We start from the raw sequence: 27,608 nt of genomic DNA, 5'->3' as shown, positions 1-27,608 counted from the left end.
CAAAGCTGCCGCAATGGTTACTGAGGACTTGCCTTCGGGAGCAGAGAGCATCAGACCTGCGAGGGACATGACTGGGAGTGGAGGACAAATGAAACGTGAATCAGGACCTGCACTTAGAGTGGGAGTAGAGAGCACCAGATGTGCGAGGGACAGCATTCTCGAGGCTCAGGAGCTGATCAGTTTGAGAAAAATAAATCAAGTGATGCCTCAGGAAAGCTGGTTGGTTGGTTGGTAAGTAACTGACATTAGGGACTGTGTCTAAGTAGCTGAAACTTGGAGGATAAAGAAGATGTGAATCTGAAAGCAGATCCAGGAAATCAAAAGAGCTGATTGGGTGAGTACATTTATATATTGTATACCAAGGAGCAGAGAAGAAGAGCCCTAGTTAATATTATTAACACAAGTTAATTATTTGATAGTAAAAGGATGAATTTCATTTAAAAGGTGAGACATGGCAGCAGTGCTCCAAGCCGTGGTCTGCTCTTCTTGCTCTATGTAGGAGGCCGGGAACGTTTCCAGTTCCCAGGACCAGCATGTGTGCCGGAAGTGTCTCCAGCTGTAGCTCCTGGAAGCCTGGGTGGCTGAGGACACTGGAGGATCCGCAAAGCAGAGAGTATCGTGGATAGCACATACAGAGAGGTGGTCACACCACAGGCTCAACTTATAAGGAGAATAGATAGGTGTTTGGCCGCAAACGAGACTCCAGGGTGGTTTGTTGCTTCCCTGATGATCAGATCAATGATGTCTCTGAGCAGTTGCAGGACATTCTGGAGGGGGAAGCTAAACAGCCAGTGGTCGTGGTGCACATTGGTCGTGCGACATAGGTTAAAAATGGGATGAGGTCCTAAAAGCCGAATATAGTGTCATGTGAGAGTGCCTTTAAGAAATGGATGTTTAAGCAATGTACCTTTAAGAAATGCAGTGATGTCAGAGTGTGGGTGGAGCTGGCCTTTAGCTCAGCCATTTTGAAGTTTTTAGTTTCAGTTTGAGGAGAAAGCTGGGAGTGTCTGTGTGTTTTGCTGAGAACTGCTTGAAAGGAGAGAGCCAGTCATGAGAAAGCATTTTGAGAACTGCCTGTTTGGCTGTGTGCTGCATGAAAACGTGCTGGGACTGCAGGCTGATATATCTTTCCCATCCAACAGAAAATATACATTAACTGTAACCTGGTGTTACTGTTGGACCTCAAAGGTAGTGATCTCAGGATTTATATCAGTGCCACGTGCTAGTCAGAGTAGAAATAGTAGGATGCAGGATGTATCAGATGAATACATGGCTGAAGACATGGTGTGAGGGTGAGGATTTCAGATTCCTGGGGCATTGGGACCAGTTCTGGGGGAGGTGGGAGCTGTACAAACTGTATGGGTTGCACCTGGGCAGGAGCAGTACTGATGTTCGTGGGGGGGGGGGGGGGGGGTACTTGCTGGAGAAGTTGGGGAGGGTTTAAACTATTATGGTCGAGGGATGGGAATTTATGTACGGTTTCAGAGCAGGGGAATCAAGAATAAGAGAAAAAGACAGCATGGAGAATATGAAAGGTGACGGACAGAGAAATCAAGGACATGTGCCAGATAAAGATGCTGTAAAAAAAAATAGTAGGGATAAGACAAGGAACATTTAAAAGGACTAGCGTTTAATTTTGTACCTGAATGTTAGGAGCATTCAAAATGGATGAATTAGTTGCAAAGATAGATGTTGATGATAAAGTTAGGATTATGTACTCATGGCTCGAAGGTGACCAAAGATAGGAACTAAATATTGAGGGCTATTCAGTTTTTAGGAAGGACAGACAGAAAGGAAAAGGTGGTGGAGTTGTATTGTTGATTAAATAAAATATTGATACAATATTGAGGAACAATATTAGCACAGATGATGTGGAATCTGTATGGGTTGAGTTAAGAAACACCACGTGTAGAGGTGGTATACAGACCACTAAACTGCAGTGGTAATGTTGGGAATAGCATTTGACAGGAAATCAAAGATACATGTGATAATGGGTGACTTTAATCTGCATATAGATTGGGTGAGTCAAATTAGTCACAGCACAATAGAGGAGGAATTTCTATTTGGGATGGTTTTCTGGACCAATACATTGAGGAACCAACAAGGGAACAGGTCACCTTGGACTGGGTGTTGTGCAATAAGAAAGGATTAGTTGGGAATCTAGTTGTGAGAGAACCCTTGGGGGTGAGTGACCATAAAGATAGAATTTTAATCACCTGTTCAACTTGTAAACCAACCTTCTGTGACTCATGCACTAGCACACCCAAGTCTCTCTGAACAGTGGCATGCTTTAATATTTTATCGTTTAAATAATAATCCCGTTTGCTGTTATTCCTACCAAAATGGATAACCTCACATTTGTCAACATTGTATTCCATCTGCCAGACCCTAGCCCATTCACTTAATCTATCCAAATCCCTCTGCAGACTTCCAGTATCCTCTGCACTTTTTGCTTTACCACTCATCTTAGTGTCATCTGCAAACTTGGACACATTGCCCTTGGTCCCCAACTCCAAATCATCTATGTAAATTGTGAACAATTGTGGGTCCAACACGGATCCCTGAGGGGCACCACTAGCTACTGATTGCCAACCAGAGAAACACCCATTTATCCCAACTCTTTGCTTTCTATTAATTAACCAATCCTCTATCCATGCTACTACTTTACCCTTAATGCCATACATCTTTATCTTATGCAGCAACCTTTTGTGTGGCACCTTGTCAAAGGCTTTCTGGAAATCCAGATATACCACACCCATCGGCTCCCCGTTATCTACTGCGCTGGTAATGTCCTCAAAAAATTCCACTAAATTAGTTAGGCATGACCTGCCCTTTACGAACCCATGCTGCGTCTGCCCAATGGGACAATTTCTATCCAGATGCCTCGCAATTTCTTCCTTGATGATAGATTCCAGCATCTTCCCTACTACCGAAGTTAAGCTCACTGGCCTATAATTTCCTGCTTTCTGCCTACCTCCTTTTTTTTTTATAAATGTTTTTTATTCAGTTTTCATGTTTTATATTGAACAAATTACAAATTGTTAGAGAGAGAGAAAAAAAAAAGAACACGCAAAAATTAACATATATATTTACAGGTAAGCATCTTCGTAATAATAACTGTGGCCTCCCCCCTTTAGCCGGCATACATATTTTACATTCCCCAATATGGCCGAGGCACATGTTTATTGGCATTTATTTAGTTTGGTTTTGGGCCTTAGCTAGCCATCAAACCCCCGTACCGAACCCGTACCCCCCCCCCCCCCCCCCCCCCCCCCCCCCCCCCCCGGCTACCTTCCCCCGATTCCCATCCATTTTCCCCTGATTCTTGGCCACCCGACTATTCTTCCTCTTGTACGTTGGCCACAAACAGGTCCCGGAACAGTTGCATGAATGGCTCCCACGTTCTGTGGAAGCCGTCGTCCAACCCTCGGATGGCGAATTTGATTTTCTCCATTTGGAGAGATTCCGAGAGGTCGGCCAGCCAGTCTGCAGCTCTGGGTGGTGCTGCTGACCGCCAGCCAAACAGGATTCCAAGGCGGGCGATCAGGGAGGCAAAGGCAAGGGCGTCCACCCTCCTCCCCAGGAATAGATCTGGCTGGTCTGAAACCCCGAAGACCGCCACTATCGGGCATGGCTCCACCCTCACCCCCACCACTTTGGACATAGCCTCGAAGAAGGCTGTCCAGTATTCCACAAGTCTGGGGCAAGACTAGAACATGTGGGCGTGGTTGGCCGGGCCTCTTTGGCACCGTTCACATCTGTCCTCCACCTCCGGGAAGAACCTACTCATACGGTTTCTCGTTAAGTGGGCTCTATGTACCACTTTTAGTTGCGTCAGGCTGAGCCTTGCGTACGTGGAGGTGGAGTTGACCCTATGCAGTGCTTTGCTCCAGAGTCCCCACCCTATCTCTATCCCTAGGTCGTCCTCCCATTTCCTTCTTGTTGCGTCCAGTACGGTGTCGTCCCTTTCTACCAGTCGGTCATACATGTCGCTACAGTTCCCTTTCTCTAGGATACTTGCGTCCAGTAGGTCTTCCAGTAGTGTCTGTCGTGGCGATTGTGGGTACGTCCTTGTCTCCTATCGCAGGAAGTTTTTGAGCTGCAGGTACCGTAGCTCATTCCCCCCAGCTAGCCGAAATTTTCAGTGTTGCGATCCTGTCGTCCGTGTATAGGTCCCTGACTGTCAGTGTCCCCCCGTCCTGCCTCCACCTTTTGAAGGTGGCGTCAGTTAGTGCTGGTTTGAACCTATGGTTGTTGCAGATGGGAGCCTTGTCCAACATTTTTGTTCAGGCCAAATTGCTGCCGCAGTTGGTTCCAGGATTGGAGGGTGGCTGTCACCACTGGGCTGCTGGAGTGTTTTTTGGGTGGGGATGGGAGTGCTGCCGTGGCGAGGGCCCGGAGGGAGGTCCCCATGCAGGAGGCCTCCTCCGCACGCACCCACTCGGCTTCTGGCTCCTGGATCCATCCCCTTACTCGCTCGGCTGTTGCCGCCCAGTGGTAGAATTGTAGATTCGGGATGGCTAGCCCCCCCCCCCCCCCTTGATTTTGTATTTTGTAGGACCTTCTTTGGGATCTTAACATTTTTACCCCCCCATACGAACGCCATGATAAGTTTGTCCAGCGCTTTGAAGAAGGCCTTGGGGATGTAGATCGGAATGGATCTAAACAGGAAGAGGAACCTGGGCAATACGTTCATTTTGATCGTCTGGACTCTCCCCGCGAGGGAGAGTGGGAGTGTGTTCCATCTTTGCAGGTCCTTTTTTACTTCCTCCGCCAGGCTGGTGAGGTTCCATTTGTGGATCCCTTTCCAGTCATGGGCTATTTGGATCCCCAAGTAGCGGAATTTGTGTCGGGCTTGTTTGAACGGCAGCCCCTTTAGTGCTGTCCCCCCCCCTTGCTGGTGTACTGGGAAGATCTCGCTTTTGCTCATGTTGAGTTTGTAGCCCGAGAAGGCTCCAAACTCTTTCAGGAGCGCGATGATTCCGTCCATGCTGCTTTGTGGGTCCGAGATGTAGAGGAGCAGATCATCTGCATAGAGTGAGACTCTGTGCTCTCTGCCTCCCCTTTGGATCCCCCTCCAACTTTTTGCTGCCCTGAGCGCGATTGCTAGCGGTTCGATTGCTAGTGCGAACAGCAGCGGGGACAGTGGGCATCCTTGTCTGGTGCCCCTGTGCAGCTGGAAGTATTGGGAGTTGGTATTGTTGGTCCGTACACTCGCCATGGGGGCGTTGTATAGGAGCTTTACCCAAGCGGTGAACCCTGTTCCAAGCCCGAACCGCTCCAGTACCTCTATGAGGTATTTCCATTCGACTCTGTCGAAGGCCTTTTCTGCGTCCAGGGAGACGATCACCTACATAGAACATAGAACACTACAGCGCAGTACGGGCCCTTCGGCCCTCGATGTTGCGCCGACCTGTGAAACCATCTGAAGCCTATCTGACCTACACTATTCCATTTTCATCCATATGTCTATCCAGTGACCACTTAAATGCCCTTAAAGTTGGCGAGTCTACTACTGTTGCAGGCAGGGCGTTCCACACCCCTACTACTCTCTGAGTAAAGAAACTGCCTCTGACATCTGTCCTATATCTCTCACCCCTCAATTTAAAGCTATGTCCCCTCGTGTTGGTCATCACCATCCGAGGAAAAAGACTCTCACTGTCCACCCTATCTAACCCTCTGACTATCTTATATGTCTCTATTAAGTCACCTCTCAGCCTTCTCCTCTCTAACGAAAACAACCTCAATTCCCTGAGCCTTTCCTCGTAAGACCTTCCCTCCATACCAGGCAACATCCTAGTAAATCTCCTCTGAACCCTTTCCAAAGCTTCCACATCCTTCTTATAATGTGGTGACCAGAACTGCACGCAGTACTCCAGGTGTGGCCGCACCAGAGTTATGTACAGCTGCAGCATGACCCTGTGGTTCCGAAACTCAATCCCCCTGCTTATAAAGGCTAGCACACCATATGCCTTCTTAACAGCCCTATTAACCTGGGTGGCAACTTTCAAGGATTTATGTACCTGGATGCCGAGATCTCTCTGTTCATCTACACTACCAAGAATCTTGCCATTAGCCCAGTACTCTGCATTCCTGTTACTCCTTCCAAAGTGAACCACCTCACACTTTTCCGCATTAAACTCCATCTGCCACCTCTCAGCCCAGCTCTGCAGCTTATCTATGTCCCTCTGTATCCTATAACATCCTTCAGCACTATCCACAACTCCACCGACCTTCGTGTCATCTGCAAATTTACTAACCCATCCTTCTACACCCTCTTCCAGGTCATTTATAAAATGACAAACAGCAGTGGCCCCAAAACAGATCCTTGCGGTACACCACTAGTAACTGAACTCCAGGATGAACATTTGCCATCAACCACCACCCTCTGTCTTCTTTCAGCTAGCCAATTACTGATCCAAACCGCTAAATCACCTTCAATTCCATACTTCCTTATTTTCTGCAATAGCCTACCGTGGGGAACCTTATCAAACGCCTTACTGAAATCCATATACACCACATCAACAGCTTTACCCTGATCCACCTGTTTGGTCACCTTCTCAAAAAACTCAATAAGGTTTGTGAGACATGACCTACCCTTCACAAAACCGTGTTGAGTATCGCTAATCAACTTGTTCTTTTCAAGATGATTATAAACCCTATCTCTTATAACCTTTTCCAACATTTTACCCACAACCGAAGTAAGGCTCACAGGTCTATAATTACCAGGGTTGTCTCTACTCCCCTTCTTGAACAAGGGGACAACATTTGCTATCCTCCAGTCTTCCGGCACTATTCCTGTCGACAAAGACGACATAAATATCAAGGACAAAGGCTCTGCAATCTCCTCCCTGGCTTCCCAGAGAATCCTAGGATAAATCCCATCTGGCCCAGGGGACTTATCTATTTTGACATTTTCTAAAATTGCTAACACCTCCTCCTTTTGAACCTCAATTCCATCTAGCCTGGTCGACTTAACCTGAGTGTTCTCCTCGACAACATTGTCTTTCTCCAGTGTAAACACTGACGAAAAATATCCATTTAATGCTTCCCCTATCTCCTCTGATTCCACACACAACTTTCCACTACTATCCTTGATTGGCCCTAATCTTACTCGAGTCATTCTTTTGTTCCTGATATACCTATAGAAAGCATTAGGGTTTTCCTTGATCCTATCCGCCAACGACTTTTCGTGTCCTCTCCTCGCTCTTCTTAACTCTCCCTTTAGGTCCTTCCTGGCTAACTTGTAACTCTCAAGTGCCCTAACTGAGCCTTCATGTCTCATCCTAACATAAGCCTTCTTCTTCCTCTTGACAAGTGCTTCAACTTCCTTAGTAAACCACGGCTCCCTTGCTCGACAACTTCCTCCCTGCCTGACAGGTACATACTTATCAAGGACACGCAGTAGCTGTTCCTTGAAAAAGCTCCACATTTCGATTGTACCCATCCCCTGCAGTTTCCTTCCCCATCCTATACCTCCTAAATCTTGCCGAATAGCATCATAATTGCCTTTCCCCCAGCTATAATTCTTGCCTTGCGGTATATACCTATCCCTGCCCATTGCTAAAGTAAACATAACCGAGTTGTGATCACTATCACCAAAGTGCTCACCTACATCTAAATCTAACACCTGGCCGGGTTCATTACCCAGTACCAAATCCAATGTGGCCTCGCCCCTTGTTGGTCTGTCTACATACTGTGTCAGAAAACCCTCCTGCACACACTGCACAAAAACTGACCCATCTATAGTACTCGAACTATAGTATTTCCAGTCAATATTTGGAAAGTTAAAGTCCCCCATAACAACTACCCTGTTACTCTCGCTCCTGTCAAGAATCATCTTTGCAATCCTTTCCTCGACATCTCTGGGACTATTCGGAGGTCTATAGACACCTCTTGTGTTCTCTCCCCGGAGGGGGTCATTATCACGTTCAGCAGGCGCCTGATGTTCGAGGTGAGCTGTCTACCTTTGACGAAGCCCGTCTGGTCCTCTGTGACCACCTCAGGTACACAGTCTTCTAGCCTTTTGGCTAGGATTTTGGCCAGTATTTTGGCGTCTGCGTTCAGCAGAGATATGGGTCTGTATGACCCACATTCCGTTGGGTCTTTGTCTTTCTTGGGTATCAGCGAGATTGAGGCCTGTGCTAACGTGGGTGGCAGTGTGCCCCTACCTACCTCCTTTTTTAAACAGTGGCGTCACGTTTGCTAATTTCCAATCCACCGGGACCACCCCAGAGTCTAGTGAATTTCGGTAAATTATCACTAGTGCATCTGCAATTTCCCTAGCCATCTCTTTTAGCACTCTGGGATGCATTCCATCAGGGCCAGGAGACTTGTATACCTTTAGCCCCATTAGCTTGCCCATCACTCCCTCCTTAGTGATAACAATCCTCTCAAGGTCCTCACCTGTCATAGCCTCATTTCTATCAGTCGCTGGCATGTTATTTGTGTCTTCCACTGTGAAGACCGATCCAAAAAACCTGTTCAGTTCCTCAGCCATTTCCTCATTTCCCATTATTAAAACTCCCTTCTCATCCTCTAAAGGTCCAATATTTACTTTAGCCACTCTTTTTTGTCTTATATATTTGTAAAAACTTTTACTGTCTGTTTTTATATTCTGAGCAAGTTTACTCTCATACTCTATCTTACTCTTCTTTATAGCTTTTTTAGTAGCTTTCTGTTGCACCCTAAAGATTTCCCAGTCCTCTAATCTCCCAGCAATCTTTGCCACTTTATATGCTTTTCCTTCAATTTGATACTCTCCCTTATTTCCTTAGATATCCATGGTCAATTTTCCCTCTTTCTTCCGTCCTTCCTTTTTGTTGGTATAAACCTTTGCTGAGCACTGTAAAAAATCGCTTGGAAGGTTCTCCACTGTTCCTCAACTGTTCCACCATAAAGTCTTAGCTCCCAGTCTACCTTAGCTAGTTCTTCTCTCATCCCCTTGTAATCTCCTTTGTTTAAACACAAAACACTAGTATTTGATTTTACTTTCTCACCCTCCATCTGTATTTTAAATTCCACCATATTGTGATCGCTCCTTCCGAGAGGATCCCTAACTATGAGATCATGAATCAATCCTGTCTCATTACACAGGACAAGATCTAGGACCGCTTGTTTCCTCGTAGGTTCCATTACATACTGAATGGTGGAATTCATAACAGGGAACAAAGAAATGGCTGAGGAATTAAATTCATACTTTGCTTCTGTCTTCCCAATGTACCGGAAGTACTAAGAAACATAAGTTTTAATGAGGAACTGAAGAAGATTAGTATTAGTAGAGAAATAGTTTTGGGAATTTAATGGGATTGAAGATGGATAAATCTCCAGGGCCAGATAATCCTCATCCCAGAGCACTTAAGGAAGTGGCCCAAGAAATAGTAGCTCCATTGGTGGTCATTTACCAAAATTCTTTGGACTCTGGAATGGTTCCTACAGATTGGAGGATAGTTAAATCGGTTAGGATTATATTCATTGCCGTTTAGAAGAGTGAGAGGGGATGTCAAAGAAACTTTTAACACTCGAGCAGGGTAGATTCAGGAAGTATGTTCCTGATGGTGGGGAGTCCAGAATTAGAGGTCATAGTTTAGGGATACGGGGTAAACCTTTTAGGACTGAGGTGAGGAAAAGTTCTTCATCCAGAGAGTGATGAATCTGTGGAATTCATTACCACAAAAAGTAGTTGAGGCCAAAATGTTGCATAATTTCAAGAAGGAATTAGATATAGCTCTTGGGTCTAAAGGGATGGGGGGGGGGGGGGAGGAGGCGGTATTAGAGTATTGAACTTGATGATCAGTCGTGATCATAATGAATGGCGGGGCTGGCTCGAAGGACTAAATGTATGTTTCTATGAGGGAACTGAGGAGGTGAGTAGCCATTTCCATGTGCCAACATGCCATTCAGGGGCTGCGGAACTGCTGACCAGTGGTTGTGGGGGGCGGTTGCGGGTTGCGCTTGGTCAGGAGGGGTGCTGAAGCGTTCCAGGTTGGGGGTTGCCTTGGGTGGGTTTGAGGGGCTTTCCGTCAAGCCATCTCTAAATATTATGGATACCCATAACGGGCAACTAAAGCTGCTGCCCGTTTGTCCTACCAAACACCTCCAGGTCAGAGCCCTGCACTTAGTTGTATGCTGAAGGCCACTTCAACTCCTTTTGACTGTGAGCAGCCTCTAGCTTCAAAGTTGAAGGCTATTGTTAATGAGAAATGGCCTTGTGAATTGTGAGAGCTCTTTCCAGCTGCAGGTTGTGTTTGCTGCTAGCTGCTGCCTTTTCTATTTGCCTGCTGTCTCTTCCCCTTGGGCTTACTTGCTGCTTTCTGGATGAAGGGAAGGAAAAAAGAAGATGGTTGCCTTTCGGTCTCTTTTACCTGGAGAGCGGCGAGGGGAGTATTTTGCCGGGCCGACTACTAGGGTGAGGATGCAGGAGGAATTCTCGAGCCGTTTGTGGATGTTTTTAAAGACCTGCAGCTAGATTCTCTGCCGGCGGGATCCTCCGTTTCACCAGCAGTACACTCATGCCCGCGGACTTCCCAACGCTGTGGGGGTGCCCACAATGAAAAACTTTTTTTTTTAAATAATTTTTATTCAAGTTTTCTAATAACAATAACAAATTTTACCCGCAAATTAAAACATACATATAGTGCTTCCACACCGAAGCTAGAGCAGCACTCACCCCCCCCCCCCAAATAAATAGTAACAAATAGCAAATGGTTAGACAAAAAAAAGAACAGAAAAAGAAAAGAACAGAACGAACCCACCGCTGCAAAATCGAACCTCCCGACCATCCCCAAACCCCCCCCCCCCCACCCACCCAGTTGCTGCAGAGACTGATCTCTCTCTACCCCTTCGCCAGGAAATCGAGAAAGGGCTGCCACCGCTGAAAGTACCGACCCCCTCAGGGCAAATTTCATCCTCTCCAACTTAATGAACCCGGCCATGTCGTTGACCCAGGTCTCCGGACTAGGGGGCCGCGTATCCCTCCACTGCAACAGAATCCTACGCCGGGCTACTAGAGACACAAAGGCCAGAATGCCGGCCTCTCTCGCCTCCTGCACTCCTGGGCTCCGAAGCTACTCCAAAGATCGCGAGTCCCCAGCCCGGCCTGACTCTGGACCCAACCACTTCCGACAAAATCCCCGCCAGCCCCTTCCAAAACCCCTCCAGGGCCGGACATGCCCAAAACATATGGGTGTGGTTTGCTGGACCGCCCAGGCACCTTCCACACGTGTCCTCCCCTCCGAAAAACCGGCTCATCCTAGCCCCCGTCATATGAGCCCATTGCAGCACCTTCAGCTGGATTAGGCTGAGCCGCGCGCAAGAGGAGGCAGAATTCACCCTTTCCAGGGCGTCCGACCACATCACAATGAAAAACTTAATTGGCAGGTTGCCAGGATGGAGAATCCCGCTGCTGGCGGGTGGGAGGGGCGCCACACCAGCAAACCGGTATGGCAGGACAGAGAACCCCGGCCCTGTTTTGTGTGTTGACTGTGTATTCTGTTCTGGGCTTGTGGGTCATCTGTTAATGCACCCTGTGTTTCTGTGGCCAGTCATCAGACAGAGTGGCGATGGAAGATCACACACCAATATGGCAGGAGGAGGGGTGGCGGCCCAGCTTGATTGTGCAGCCCAGAGGTTGCACCAGGACACTTTCATGGACCACCGTTGGCTTTTTATGTTCAGCAGCTATCTGCTACTCCCTTTGTGGGAGCCATGCGGGTCACTGGTGTTTGTTGGTTTATGTTTGTCAGGGGGGGAAATTGTGTGATGGATACCATATCACTGCAGATTATCTTTTTGCCAGTTGCAGCATCTCCTGCCTCTGTGGCCTGGGAGTCGCTGGAGGCACTGCCAGTGCTGGAGAGGGGAGATATTTTTGGTTGTCTCACCCTCCTCCACTATGTTCCAGATCGATGAGACCTTTCAATGATTGGTTTACTAAGTGGCTTTCCATTGATGCAGGTCCACTGTACAGGCTGTGTGCTTGTCTGCTGTGACCCCTTTTGCTTCTATGGCCTAGACCCCGGCAAATTACCAGTTCTGGAGTAGGGGTGGGGTATTCTCTCTCCTTCTGTTGTCCCCATATCAACGTGACCTTTTCTGGTAGCCTGGGCTGCTCACTCTCATGCATGCACACTCTAAATGGCACGCACATGCAGTCATTCATGCCGATACTCTATGCACGCATACTCTCGCCAATATGCACGCAGATGTTCACACACATGCTTTCCTGAACACGCATTGAATGCCTTTCCACTAATGTAGGTCTGCTGCTGATGGGAAGGGGGGGGGGGGGGGGGGGGGTGCACTGACCTGGCAGCTGGCGGTATTGTCTCGATTTTGTCTTTGTTGTGCAGCTGGTGTCCTCGTTATATTTGTGTTTTCTTTCGGTGCACGCTACCGGTGCCAGTGATGGAGCAGGGCGTTCTCTCTCCTTCTGCTGGACCTATTTTGGAGTCCTTTTCAGGTGGTTAATTCACTTCTTAGCATCCTCCCACCGATGTAGGTCTGATGCTGGGGTTGAGGCGGGTGGTGGAGCGGGGGTTGCTGCAGTGCTGCCTCAGCAGCTGGTTGCGTTGTTTATTTGTTATTTATTTTGGTTTTCATCCTTGGTGTACCGCTGGTGTCTTCACTGTCTTCCTGCCTGTTTTGGGTTTTCCTTCGGTGGCTACTCTATATTTGGTTTTGTTTATAAATGCAGGATCTGTTCTGGACTGAACAGTGCCCCGTCCTGGCAGGGATAGAATGGATTTCTCTTTCCTCCGCTGTGCTCCGTGTTGGAGTGACCTTTTCCGGTGGGCATGGCTGGTGAGCTTTTCCGCTGACCCCCAGGTTCAGGGGGTAATTGATAGCATGCATGTCACCTTGCACGCACAGAGACATCAGGAAGAGCCCTTCATTAACCGGAAATGGTTCAACTTCCGAATTTTCAACTTGTGTGCAATCATTGCCTCCGGATGATGCACGTGTATGCACGCTTCCCAGGTAGAGTGCATGACAGCTACATCCTGGGATATTCTGAGATCCCCAGCATCTTCGAGAACCACCCCAGGATGAGGACGGGTTATTGAGTAAGGGAGTGACCTTTTCCGGTGGGCATGGCTGGTGAGCTTTTCCACTGACCCCCAGGACCTCACTCCATTGAGGTCCTGGCTGATGTCGCCAGTGTGGAGGCTGGAGACCGAGGCTCAGCTCAGACGTAATATAACGAGGCTCATGTTGCAACTCGTGCTGTCATTTGAAAAAACATTTTTGAGTTCCCAATTATTTTTTTTCCAATTAAGGGGCAATTTAGTGTGGCCAATCTACCTAACATGCACATCTTTGGGTTGTGGGGTGAAGCCCAAGCAGACACGGGGAATGTGCAAACTCCGCACAGACAGTGACCCAGGGCAATGATGGAACCAGAGTCCTCAGCACTGTAGGCAGTTGTGCTAACCACTGCGCCAGCCACCCTTGCTATCATTGAGCGGTGCATCTGACTGCTCAAAATGCAGTTCTGATGCCTGGACCGCGCTGGTGGTGCCCTGTAGAACATCCCAAGGAGGGTCTGCTGTGCCCTCAACAAGCTGGCAGAGCAGTGGGCCAACATGCTGGAGGAGGAGGAGGGACATGGAGTCTCATATGAGTAGGATGAGGAAGGGTCGAACTAGGAAGCGGCGGTGGCTAGGATCCAGCCTTCCCAGAGGACCAGCGAGCCTTTATCCTCACCTGATTCTCATAGAACAAGGCTTTGTCCATCAGATCATCCCCTTTCCCCCTCATTCCCCTCCAATCCCCCCATTTCCCTCCTTCCCCATCCCCCTATAATCCCTCCATTTCCCTCCTTTCCCTAATCCTCCTCCACCCCTCCTGTTATGGGCCAGGGTTTAGAGAACCTCAAAGTGTATCATGGAGTTCACCTGACTCACAATCTTGAATAGATTTCGGTTATGGGGAGCACAAGGGCAAACTCTGCATGTGTGATGCAACAGAGATCTAAAATACTTTTAAAACAAAACAATGTTTATTCTATGAATCCAGTTAACATTTTATAAACACAGTAAACATCTTAGCAACTATGAACTCAAATACTCCCCCCAAAGAATACAGTACTCTATAAGTAAACCTTAATCTTTCCTGGCAACATCCATAAGACAAATACCCTCTTTAACAAAGACAGCAGGTTTTAAATTCTCCACTGAGAGCAGTTATCACTTTTAAATTAGCAAGTGATCTGAAGATATTCTTTACATGCAGAGATCAAAATTAAACCTTGTTTGGCTGGAAGGAGCTCCAACTCTGAAAACGAAACACACACTGTAGCTGCCAGCTCAAACACGACCGTAAAATAGACAGCCTAGCAACATCCACACTCTGATATCACTGCAGCTATTTGATAAACATCCCATTTCTTTAAGGTACTCTCACATGACACTCCCCTCACCAACCACCCTGTTCCACCTTCCAAGGGTCTGTATAACATCACCCTATGGCGATGGGCCTGTGTCAGCAATGACAGCAGGTCAATATACAAGGCAGTAGAGTGATGATAATTTGCTGTGAGGTTATCTCTGGTGCTCCTCAGTTTATGCCAAATTCTGGCTTTTGTCTCTGGTGGCGGCACGCTCACACTCATCCTATGAACGGGGTCTGCGTCGGGGGGCATTTGATCTTGGACTACTGTGCACGGGGGATGGGGGAGTGGAGGGCAGTAGTAGATTGGTGTGCAGGAAGGTTCGCTGAGAAGATTAATGCAACAGAGGCTTCACAGCTACAGTACTGAAGATTTTACATTTCCATTCCCACCAGTACCCATTCAAGTTATCCTCTCCTCGACTTTCGTGGTCTACTACTACATCTAGGTGTATAGCCAGGATGCCCTCAACAGCCGTCCTCTGGAGGGCCTGGAGTTAGAGGGCTCTGGCTAACTTACCAGTGTCACAAGCGTCACCGTGCCACCCTGTTCTGCCCTTGAGATGCGCCGGTGGGGGGGGGGGGGGGGGGGCGGAGAACTAGAGACATCCATCGTCTCCTTAGTAGCGGGCCTGATGTTGACCTCCAGCACTTCCTCCTCCCCGGCGGGCCTGTAGGGCCTTGGAGGTCTTAATGGGATGGAGGGGCAGCTGGAGTGAGCTCCTGAAGCCTCTAAGTCATCTGTCTCTGCCTGGGCGGCTCCCCATTGTCTGCACCAAGGTGTCTACACCCTCAGTGTTGGTCTTTAGTGACTGGGCTATGCTCTAAAGTGCCTCAGCAATGTCCACCTGCACCTGGGACATGTCCCTCACCTACTGGCCATGATGTCGAGGCCCTCAGCCACAGTCATCATGGACTCAGCCATGCATTAAACACCATCACTCAAGATGCTGATTTTGTGCTCCAGGCTTTCCACTGCGATCTCCACCCTAGCAGTGTTGGGTTCGGTACCACGCATTGTCGGCATCATCTCCAGGACCTCTAGCTATTGAGACTCCTCCAATCAGAAATGTACTTGGTGGAATGCCACTAACATTCCCTCCTGAATGTTATGGTTTTGTCCAATCATCAGCATCAGCTCTGTAATAGAACATAGAACATTACAGCGCAGTACAGGCCCTTCGGCCCTCGATGTTGCGCCGACCTGTGAAACCACTCTAAAGCCCATCTTCACTATTCCCTTATCGTCCATATGTCTATCCAATGATCATTTGAATGCGTTTAGTGTTGGTGAGTCTACTACTGTTCCAGGCAGGGCATTCCACGCCGTTACTACTCTCTGAGTAAAGAGCCTACCTCTGACATCTATCCTATATCTATCTCCCCTCAATTTAAAGCTATGTCCCCTCGTGCTAGATATCACCATCCGAGGAAAAAGGCTCTCACTGTCCATCCTATCTAATCCTCTGATCATCTTGTATGCCTCAATTAAGGCACCTCTTAACCTTCTTCTCTCTAACGAAAACAGCCTCAAGTCCCTCAGCCTTTCCTCATAGGATCTTCCCTCCATACCAGGCAACATTCAGGTAAATCTACTCTGCACCCTTTCCAATGCTTCCACATCCTTCCTACAATGCGGCAACCAGAATTGCACGCAATACTCCAAATGCGGCCGCACCAGAGTTTTGTACAGCTGCAACATGACCTCATGGCTCCGAAACTCAATCCCTCTACCAATAAAAGCTAACACACTGTACGCCTTCTTAACAACCCTCTCAACCTGGGTGGCAACTTTCAGGGACCTATGTACATGGACACCGAGATCTCTCTGCTCATCCACACTACCAAGAATCTTGCCATTAGCCCAGTACTCCGTCTTCCTGTTATTCCTTCCAAAATGAATCACCTCACACTTTTCTGCATTAAACTCCATTTTCCACCTCTCAGCCCAGCGCTGCAGCTTATCTATGCCCCTCTGTAACTTGTAACATCCTTCCGCACTGTCCACAACTCCACCGACTTTAGTGTCATCTGCAAATTTACTCACCCATGCTTCTACGCCCTCCTCCAGGTCATCTATAAAAATGACAAACAGCAGTGGCCCCAAAACAGATCCTTGTGGTACACCACTAGTAACTGGACTCCAGTCTGAACATTTCCCATCAACCACCACCCTTTGTCTTCTTCCAGCTAGCCAATTTCTGATCCAAACTGCTAAATCACCCTGAATCCCATGCCTCCGTATTTTCTGCAATAGCCTACCGTGGGGAACCTTATCAAACGCTTTACTGAAATCCATATACACCACATCAACTGCTTTACCCTCATCCACCTGTTTGGTCACCTTCTCAAAGAACTCAATAAGGTTTGTGAGGCACGACCTACCCTTCACAAAACTGTGTTGACTATCTCTAATCAAATTATTCCTTTCCAGATGATTATACATCCTATCTCTTATAAACCTTTCCAAGACTTTGCCCACAACAGAAGCAAGGCTCACTGGTCTATAGTTACCGGGGTCGTCTCTACTACCCTTCTTGAACAAGGGGACAGCATTTGCTATCCTCCAGTCTTCTGGCACTATTCCTGTAGACAAAGATGACAAAGATCAAAGCCAAAGGCTCAGCAATCTCCTCCCTAGCTTCCCAGAAAATCCTAGGATAAATCCCATTCGGCCCAGGGGACTTATCTATTTTCACACTTTCCAGAATTGCTAACACCTCCTCCTTATGAACCTCAAGCCCTTCTAGTCTAGTAGCCTGAATCTCAGTATTCTCCTCGACAACATTGTCTTTTTCCTGTGTGAATACTACTGAAAAATATTCATTTAGCACCTCTCCTATCTCCTCGGACTCCACGCACAACTTCCCATTACTGTCCTTGACTGGCCCTACTCTTACCCTAGTCATTATTTTATTCCTGACATATCGATAGAAAGCTTTAGGGTTATACTTGATCCTACCTGCCAAAGACTTCTCATGTCCCCTCCTGGCTCTTCTTAGCTCTCTCTTTAGGTCCTTCCTAGCTAACTTGTAACTCTCGAGTGCCCTAACTGAACCTTCACGTCTCACCTTTACATAAGCCTCCTTCTTCCTCTTGACAAGTGTTTCAACTGCTTTAGTAAACCACGGTTCCCTCGCTCAACCACTTCCTCCCTGCCTGACAGGCAGTAGCTGTTCCTTGAACAAGCTCCACATTTCCATTGTGCCCATCCCCTGCAGTTTTCCTCTCCATCCCATGCATCCTAAGTCTTGCCTCATCACATCATAATTACCTTTCCCCCAGATATAACTCTTGCCCTGTGGTATATACCTATCCCTTTCCATCACTAAAGTAAACGTAATCGAATTGTGGTCACTATCACCAAAGTGCTCACCTACCTCCAAATCTAACACCTATCCTGGTTCATTACCCAGTACCAAATCCAATATGGCCTCACCTCTTGTTGGCCTATCTACATACTGTGTCAGGAAACCCTCCTGCACACATTGGACAAAAACAAACACATTTAAAGTACTCGAACTATAGGGTTTCCAGTCAATATTTGGAAAGTTAAAGTCCCCCATAACAACTATCCTGTTGCTTTCGCTCCTATCCAGAATCATCTTTGCAATCATTTCCTCTACATCTCTGGAACGTTTCAGAGGCCTATAGCAACCTTGTCCAGAGGCCTGGCCTCTGACTGGGTCCGAGCTGAGTCTTGGGATCCAGCATCTTCCGACTACTAACACCCTTGGATGTTCCTCCATCGACCTGGTGTGCATCAGCAACTGTGTGGTGCTCACCAGAAGTCTGTCCATTAATGTTGCCCACCGAGGTGTGACTCTGCATTGGTGGGTGATAGCTGTGACACGCTGATGGTTTCTTGGAGCTCTCCTCCGAGGTGGTGTCTTGGTTGGTGGAGAGGGGTCGTGCTGGTTGGTACCAGTGGGTTGTGAGCAGCAAGCATTAAGATTGGATGTGGGTAGGGCCTGAGGTGTCAACAAATGGTTTATATGGGAGGAGGGTGGGGCTTGGGGAAATTTAGGGGTTTCAGGCGGAACTGATGCCAGAAGAGAAGTGGTAACTTACCCTTGCAGCTCGGTGGAGGTTGCTGGTCTTCTGCCATTGCATGCCAGTCCTCCTTGTCATGCTGTTGCCACTGCCTCCCTCCAGGTATTGGTGACTCTGCTGCTGAAATTTTTCCATTAAATCATCCCCATTCGATGTAGTACGGAGGAGAATTAAAGGGAATGGATGGTAGTGGCATATTTTCACTTTGTCCCTAAATAAGCAAATAAATCTTCAAGATGCTTCTCATATATAAGGGAACTCTTGGGGTGAGGGGGGGGTTGATAGATATAACTGAGTTCAGAGCATTAGTTCTAAACTACCTGGGTTCGATTCCCGGCTTGGGTCACTGTCTCTATGGAGTCTACACGTCTCCCCGTGTCTGCGTGGGTTTCCTCCCACAAGTCCCAAAAGACATGCTTGTTAGGTAAATTGGACATTCTGAATTCTCCCTCAGTGTACTCAAACAGGCGTCGGAGCGTGTCGACTAGGGGATTTTCACAGTAACTTCATTGCAGTGTTAATGTAAGCCTACTGTTGACATTAATAAAGATTATAATAATCTTTCCAACTCAAGTGCTACCAGTGAGACAACACATTCATTTGAATATAATAAATATTTTATTGTAGCAGAGCAACTCAATTTTCTACAATTCTTCTGTAAATCTACAAAAGTCTGTACAGATTTTCTGTCGGCAAAAAAAAGCCAGAAATTAACAGTACAAGTCAGAAGGAGGTAATTTAGTCACGCATCCGTACATGCTCTTTACCAGATTAATCCCACAATCAGGAGTACTATCATTTATAAATGCAAAAATCCTGCTGACATTAGCTGTGTTATAGCACCTTTTTGTTATCTTAAGTTATCAGTCAACTGAGCAAATTTGGCACTGTTTGAGGTATGTTAGCAATATGAGATGTGATATGCAAGAATGCCAGTAATGATCTAATCACCTGGATGCTTTGATCCACATTATATGGAAGAAAATATAATTAGAACAAATATAACATTTGCTCTATGAGGTTACCTGTATTGGCAAAAATAGTCTCAGAGGCAAATTGACAGAGGAAAGGTAGTGTTGCCAAGCCCAGTGCTGGCAGATATAAACAGTTCTTATCACTGGCATTTTGGTGGGGATTACTGGTTTGGGTGTAGGAATGAGCCAGCTCATTCAGTCCACTAAATGTTATCTATATCGGCCTGGTACCTGGGCAGGTTCCAGTCAGACTTAGACAAAGTCCAGCTTGGAGTAACACGCAAGTGATCCATTCTTGCTGATTTCACCTTCCAATTTGGCATTAAAGCCAGGTAGATTTTGTATCTTATATTTCAATAAATAGGGTTCAGTAATAAAAAGGAACAAGCCCACAATGGATGAAATCAAAACTTAACAATATACCAAAGGCAAGAAGTTATGTGGACTACTCAATGTAGAAGGGCAGAAACATTAAATAAGGCATCCCAAACCCTGTCTTCCCATAATATGCAGAAGATGACCGCCAGAGCCAAATACTGAGAGCCAAAAACATTGTCATATATTTTCTGGTTTGGGATTAAGCTTCAGGATATGTCCAGCACCACTCAAGGGCAATGATCAATTTAAATCTAAAACTGAATATTTTTCACTCCTGATTGCTGATGATTTCCTGCGACCTCAGACATGCTAAGAAGCACGTGCTAAGAAGAGGCCTTCTAAAGAGGGGGCAGTAGTCTAGTGGTGATGTCACAGGATGAGCTGTCCACAGGCCTGCAGAGAATGGGAATTCAAATCCTACCACAACAGTTAAAGAACTTGAATTCAGTTTAAAAAAGATAATTCTATAAAGAAAAAGTCTTTCTGTAAAAATGAATATCAAGCCGTCAAATTGTCATAAAAACCCAACTGGTTAACTAATGTCCTCATCCTATGGGACTCCAGTTCCAGAGCAACGTGACTGACTCTCAACTATGCATTTTGTAGAGCAGATGACCGACTACTGTTCTTTATTCCACCATCACCATGTAAATATGAAAAAGGGGGATTAAAAAGCTGTTTCACTGTCAACAGTAGATTCTGTACCTAAGTGGTCTCCTGACCAGAAAATACTTCACAAAAACATTTTTAAGTTCCCGCTCAGAATCAGGGTAGGATCGTCCCACAGAGAAGGAACATAAAAGTACACACTTCAGGTATTGTCTCATCTAGATCTTCTGTAGCCTGTGATAGTTTAATTGGGTTTTCAAACATCAACTGCATTTGAGATTTTAATTTAATAGTGGATCATATCTGCATGTTATTTCGGGCAGTGCCGGCACATGAAACTGGACAAGGGCCTTCAATGTACAACATGTGAACAACAACCCTGCACCTTCTCCCACCATTAGTCATCAGATGCTCTAGGCATTAGTGTGGTCCTAATTCCTGGAACACAACTCCTTTCCTTGTGATAGTTTGCAATCAGCCATAGCCTGTGTGAGAACTTTAAATCGTTTTCAGCATACAACTACCTTTATCCTTTCATCTCAATCCATTCTGAGAACTTCGCCGTCCAGTACTTCCCAACAGTTCCTGTGAACCTCCCATTCCTTTCTGTAGCACTTAATTTATCTTTAATATTGTACACAGTTCCAATTGCATAATATTACTTCCAAAAATAGTCACCACTTTATGCAGTGCTTATGAAGACTCTGGTTTTTGAGTTGTATTCAAGTTTTAAAGTTCTGTTTGACTAAAATTATTGACATCTCTTTAACTCATCGTGGGGAAGTGCTGTTGGGGCTTTCTTTCAGGAAACCAAATTCTTTTGGCGGCCAGATCTATAAAATACAAATCAACATTAGTTAGAATCACCTACTTCCTTATGATTCACCTCTTTAGCGTTACTCCTTCACTGTAATCAGTGTATCTTTGACAAGTCTTATGACATAATGTAGAGAGCTAATGATAATTCAATGTATCCTATTGTAAGAAAATGTCTTGAACTTGTACTATTGTTTACCTTGAAGCATGCTCGACTCCGAATCAGTGCGTAAGGAATGGGTCCATAATTCCTGGAATCGGTGGAATTATGTAGGTTGTCACCTTGTAACCAAATATGTCCTTTTGGTACCTAAAGAAATTTTTTTGAAAATGATTTGAATGTTTAAGATGCACACATTCAACTGAAAAATAAGAAAATAAAATGTTGCTTATTTTTAGTCAGTATTATAACACTAGAGATTGTATGACACAGTGAGTCCTTGCCTCTGAACCAGATGTTATGGGTCTTGGTGGCCACGGAAGGTACATTCATACGACAGCCAAACAGGTTGATTACCAATCTGTAAATCCTGCTGCCAGCATGCCTATGGCAGACGGTAAGAGTGGAAGAAACCCTTGGTCAGCTATGCTTGATGCGGAGTGGTGCCCCTCAAGCTATAGCCTCTGTTTTCATGTTGGCGACCTGTTCCAGGAAAAACAAGCCATGGAAAACAGGCAGAAGCGTATGTTTGTCCGCCCCAGTGTGTCTCTAGAGGCAGGAAGTCCTCCAAGTCTATTATAACACTAATAACATAAAAATGATACCATTGCTCCTTCACAAGCAAGTTTTATATTTGTAGAGTGGCTGTGGCTTTTTCAAATTAGTTGTACAGATTGGTGGTGCCTGCAGCATTAGCACAAGGCAAGGCCCCAAACTCACAACTGTTAAGACTGCAAAATAACAAACACGGAGGCTGATGAAACAGAATAGCCGTACCTGATGAATCTGCTTCTGAACATGTCAGGGATGTGACCTTGAAGGCCATTTAATTCTCATGAAGCTTCTGCCCTTTTTAAATGAGCATAAAACCTTTCGGGTTACTACGGGGGAAGGTGTTTCATTTACAGGCCACTTGCCTATGAGGTACTGACAAACTAACTGCTATCTGGTGTTACTCTTCCACACCCAGGAAGGATTTAGCACTGAAGTGTTTTGTTTAAAAATTGTTCAAGTTTCTTAAAATTACCAAGGAATAGTTGCACAGGGACAAGAGCATGCCTGCATACTAAATGTGATTTAATTTACACTTGTTTGCTGTATATGTATTCCTTTTTTAAAAAATAATGCAGTAAATTCTAGTTTCAATGACCTAGAATAGTGCAAACTGTTGATACAACTAGAATATTGTCACTCTTAATACTTTGGGTACAATTCATGTTATGGCATCAAACCTCATTCATCTTAAGTTCAGATCATCTGAACCCCCATGTTTAGAATGGAACTGTAGAATCATCGAAAAGTTACAGTGCAGAGAAGCCATTCAGCCCATCTTGTCTGCACCAGCCAAAAAGGGGGGAGAAAAATAAACTTGCAGCCCATTGTAATTCCATTTTCCAGCACCTGGTCCATAGGCTTATAGGTTACAGTACTTCAGGTTCAGATCCAGGTACCATTTCAATGAGTTGAACGATTCAGCCACAACCACCAACTTAGGCAGTGAATTCCAAACACCCACAGCCATCTGCCTGAAAAAGCTTTTCCCTCCTGTCCCCCCTAACCTTTGTACCAATCACTTTAAACCTATGCCAGTGGTAATTGATTCTTCAGCTAAGGGAAACAAGTATTTTTCTGTCTACCCAGTCTATCCCCCTCATAATCTTGTACACTTCAATTAGATCATCCATTGCCTCTGTTCTAAGTGAAACAAACCTAGCCCATCCAATCGCTCCTCATAGCTACAATTTTCAAGCCCTGACAGCATACTTGTAAATCTCTTCTGCACTCTCCACAGCAATAATGTCCTTCCTGTAAAGTGGTAGCCAGACCTGTACAAATAAATTAGGGGAAAATGTATTAAACAAGTTTCCTCTGTGAGCCCAGAATTTTCAGTTGTTCGTGCTTTTATTTAGTTTGTTCACAGGATTCCCTGTTTGAATTTAATGGGCATCAAGGTTTGTATTGGGATGTGGCCTCAGGGAAGGATAAATCAGCGTACAAAGATGTGTTAGTACTGGCAATTTGAGGTGCGATTCCAAATAAATGAGAACATTGACTTAAACCAAATTTATTAAGCCGTGGAACCGCTAGTGACCTCCCAAATGCATCAGGGAACCCCAGGCATTCTCATGACGACGTCCCCTTTTTTGCCACGAAATAGGTGCAAACACAAAAATCAAATGTAAACAGGTCTTTTCTATGCATATATTAGGAAGAGGCACCTAGTCACAAATATTTTCACCAGCTACATGGCCCCCTCACATTAACCCCTGGCCAAGCCACACTCCCATGGCCACTTAATATTAACTCCTGGAAGTAGGAGTGGATAATCTGAAAATATTCTCTTGTTAAAAAATATTACAATTTTTCCATTTGTAATTTTTAATGGGAGGAATGATACTGGAAAGCTGCTACTCACATTGGGCACACTCTGGTTGGTTAGATCAGTTGGCTGGACGACTGATTTATGAGGCGGAGCGACTCAAACAGCCCACGTTCAATGCTGTACCGGGCTTCTCAACCTTGGCCCTCGACTGAGTGTAGTGATCTTGAGGTTAAATCACCACCAGTCAGCTCTCTCTCAAAAAAAGATCAGTCTATAGTCCTCTGGGACTATGGCAACATTTACATTATCAGACAGCGACACCTCTTCCTCTCACACACACACACGTCCCTCTCTCATCCCTTCACACACACACTCAACTCCTCACATACTCACTCCCTCTCTTACATTCACCATCCTCTCTCACTCACCCAAGCTCTCACAAACTCACCCGCCACTCTCACGCCTCATACATGTTCACCGTCCAGACTCACACATGTTGACTCTCCCCTCACACATGTTCACCCGCCTCTCTCACACACACATTCACCCTCGTCCCCGTGGTCCTCGTTAATCCTCCACTCTCTCACACTAACCCTCCCATCTCACACACATTCATCCTCCTCTTTGCTCTCCCCCCACCCCCTTCTGAGGCCTTCTCTTCCCGTCCATGCTTGTACAATCAGAGGTTGGTTTCTGGTTTGACAAGCAGCTCTGCAACATTTCAAATTTGCCTGACTTGGGTTGGGCAGCACTGTGGCACAGTAGTTAGCACTGCTGCCTCCCAGCACTAGGGACCCGAGTTCGATTCCGGCCTTCGGTGACTTGTGTGGAGTTTCCACCTTCTCCCAGTGTCTGCGTGGGTTTCCTCTGGGTGCTCGGGCTTCCTCCCAGTCCGCAAATGTTCAGGTATGGTCGATTGGCCATGCTAAATTTGCCCCTTCGTGTCCAAAGATTGGGATAGGGTGGGGAGTGGGCCTTGGTAGGTGCTCTCTCGGAGGGTCAATGCAAACTTGATGGACCGAATGGCCTCCTTCTGCATTGTCGGGATTTCTATGGATGCTCTGGGAGGCTCCACGGACCCCAGTTTGCGAACCCCTGACAAGTGTTAAACCTGGCTCCTGAGGCTCTGTGATACAATCCATCGTCAGCTCACAAAGACAAAAGGTTTTTATACTCCTGCATTAGGAGCTGTATTACTGCTCTGGCCAGTTTATTGAAATTATTGGAAGACTACACACTTCCATTTATGAAAATACCATATAGTGCATCTTTTCAAATACCCTTTATAGAAGCTATGATAGATCAAATTACAAACTGATTTAAAAACCAAGATTACTTAATATTAAAGATGATGGACATTGAGTATTTGAAGGATAGTCAAAAATGTTTACATCTAAACCTACCCTGGAAAGCTGATAAATAAAACCACTAACTGGCTGAGAAATGTTTTTAAAATAAGTAAATCAAACATGTTTTCATACAAAGGTTAAAACAGTTAAAGACCATGAGGAGATTGTTAACAGTAGGATAACTAAAATAAATGTGCCTTGGGTGATGCAGTGTGTTAGTACATTAACAGGCTGCTGCCTGGGCTGTTTGATCTGAGCTCTCAATTACACACAGTCCCATTTTCACCTGGGATGCCTGGAAAGGATACCAAGCAAAGGCCAATAAGTCAACCCACAATACTTATGCTTAACAGCTGGTTCAAAGTATGATGACAGGTCGCCTGATTGTCTTGTCAGTCAAGGAATTGTTTGTTTAAAAGCAAGAACTCTCGAAGGAGGGAGAAAACAATCAAAAGCAATCATGAAAGTAGGATTGCTAACCCATCAGTTCGTAATAAGAACATGTGATTTTATTACAATCCCGGACCACACCCCAGCAGTGGCTAGGATACTGGACAGAAACCCTAACATTTTATTTTAATTTTGTAAGACTGTGAGGAAAGGACACTTTGCTCCGGGAGTGATTGCACAAATAAATACGATGTGGCATATTAAAATGTGAGCCTCCAAATAAATCGGAGGCATGCAGACTGGGTGGGGAGGGTCAAACTCCATCCTGTAATACAAGTGCAGCACCGCCGTCCCAACATACAGTGTCAAGATGGTGGAGAAAAACCGTGGAATTATAAAAGGAGTTTGTACGTTCTCCCTGTGTCGGTGTGGGTTTCCTCCGGGTGCTTTGGTTTCCTCCCACAGTCCAAAGCTGTGCAGGTTAGGTGGATTGGTTACGCTAAATTGCCCCTTGGTGGGGTTACGGGGATAGGGTGTTCTTTCAGAGCATCGGTGCAGATTTGATGGGCTGAAAGGCCTTGTTCTGCGCTGCAGGGATTCTATGATTCTATAAAATATTGGACTGTAAAAAGACACGAGTTGTACATTTCTAAAAATGGACACAGGCACTGAAGATGGCTGAGAATGTCCAACTAGCCACTGACTGGAATGGCTGCAGGGGGGTTCTCTAAAGAGCAGTGGAACCCTACCCTGTGCTTTCAGACATGGTACTCAGAAAATCATCCAAAGTCTGATTACCATCTCCACTAGGAATGAAGGACATAATGATCCTCCCATGTCCAAGACCCTGAGTATAATGTCCTAGGTAGGCTAGTACATTCCAGTCCTCTTGCAAGACATGCATCTGCGAGTTAAAAGATCGCTTGCTAACAGTCAGTTCTGTCTGCCAGTTGGCCTGTGTGTGTGGGAAAAGATTTGCCACACTGAAGAGAATACAGGAGCCAAGGCAGGGTCCCTGTAAAGATTGCCAGCTTTTGCAGGAGTATCTAAAATACCCTTTCTGTGAAAGTCGATATGTTAGAGAAGGGTCAGGGCAGCACGGTGGCACAGTGGGCCAGCCATGATGCCTTAAGGCGCCGAAGTCATAGATTCGATCCTGGCCTTTTTAGACACTAAGGGCAATTTATCATGGCCAATCCACCTAACCCGCACATCTTTAGACTGTGGGAAGAAACCAGAGCTCCCGGAGGAAACCCACGCACACACAGAGAGAACGTGCAGACTCCGCACAGACAGTGACCCAGCCGGAAATCGAACCTGGGACCCTGGAGCTGTGAAGCAATTGTGATAACCACTATACTACCGTGCTGCCCACGGTAACAGGTTGGAGTGAAAGGTAAAATGGCATCTTCCAAAACCGAAAGTAAGATCTGTTATGTCTGGAAGGGATGATGGAAGTACGGGAGGACCATTAAGCTGGGCTCTGGGGCTCCTTGGGACTCTTACTCACTTGTTGGTGCCATTACAGTGAACTGGGTCCAGGTTGATTACACTGGTCAAAGACCCAGGAAACAACATCAAGCAAGATTTCTAAATTTTGTGCTTTGAAAGGGATAGGCACAACTCACAATCTCATGTCAAAGTCTGAACAGTTCCACAGTGTAAGGCAGGAATTCAGCCTTGCAGAGCGAAGGCTACAGCGAAGGGGGAATAGCTACATATATTCTGCCACCCTCTCAGTGAAGGGGAGTCACAGGCTAACAATTAATGCCATTCTTCATTGGCCAACAGGTTACACCCATTCACAAGGTGTAACCGAAAGTTTACAGTTATGTCAAGACAAAGAGTGGAGTTCAGAGCCACATTGGATCAAACATGTAAATCACAAGCTCTCACCCCAACAAGTCTGCATATGTCATATCTGTGGAATGGAATGTTGCGCATCTCCATGTGTACTAGAGTCGTTGGGGTAAGGTTGCATGAGGAACAACGCAATCTAAACTGTAAAGGTTTAGCTGCTCCACCTCTCCCATTAGGTCCGTAAATTTTGCCTCCTTGACCGGTTCTCTTGGTCCTTGACCTTTCCTTTTCGGCTGTCCTGTGTCGCGACCAGCTTCACCACCTCTTTTTCCAGGGCTATGATCCAGTCACTCTGGCCCGTAGCGGTC

At 46.1% G+C, this 27,608-nt stretch overlaps 1 protein-coding gene across 5 annotated transcripts in view; it reads right to left on the bottom strand.

Annotated features, from left to right (window-relative positions):
* Positions 1-20,849: 20,849 nt before the first annotated feature.
* Positions 20,850-27,608, bottom strand: part of immp1l (inner mitochondrial membrane peptidase subunit 1) — a 202,684-nt gene continuing 195,925 nt past the window's right edge. For all 5 annotated transcript variants that reach the window (XM_038807873.1, XM_038807872.1, XM_038807876.1 and 2 more), the window contains 2 exons: positions 21,418-21,528; positions 20,850-21,235 (listed from right to left, as the gene is read on the bottom strand). In XM_038807873.1, coding sequence (XP_038663801.1) covers positions 21,173-21,235; positions 21,418-21,528 — 174 coding nt within the window. In that variant the 3' untranslated portion in view covers positions 20,850-21,172. The remainder of the gene's footprint in view (positions 21,236-21,417; positions 21,529-27,608) is intronic.

This window comes from Scyliorhinus canicula, chromosome 9 (genome assembly GCF_902713615.1).
Source record: "Scyliorhinus canicula chromosome 9, sScyCan1.1, whole genome shotgun sequence".
NCBI classification, from domain to species: domain Eukaryota; kingdom Metazoa; phylum Chordata; class Chondrichthyes; order Carcharhiniformes; family Scyliorhinidae; genus Scyliorhinus; species Scyliorhinus canicula.
Note: the sequence above shows the minus strand (reverse complement) of the source record. Positions and strands in the feature narration are given on the sequence as shown.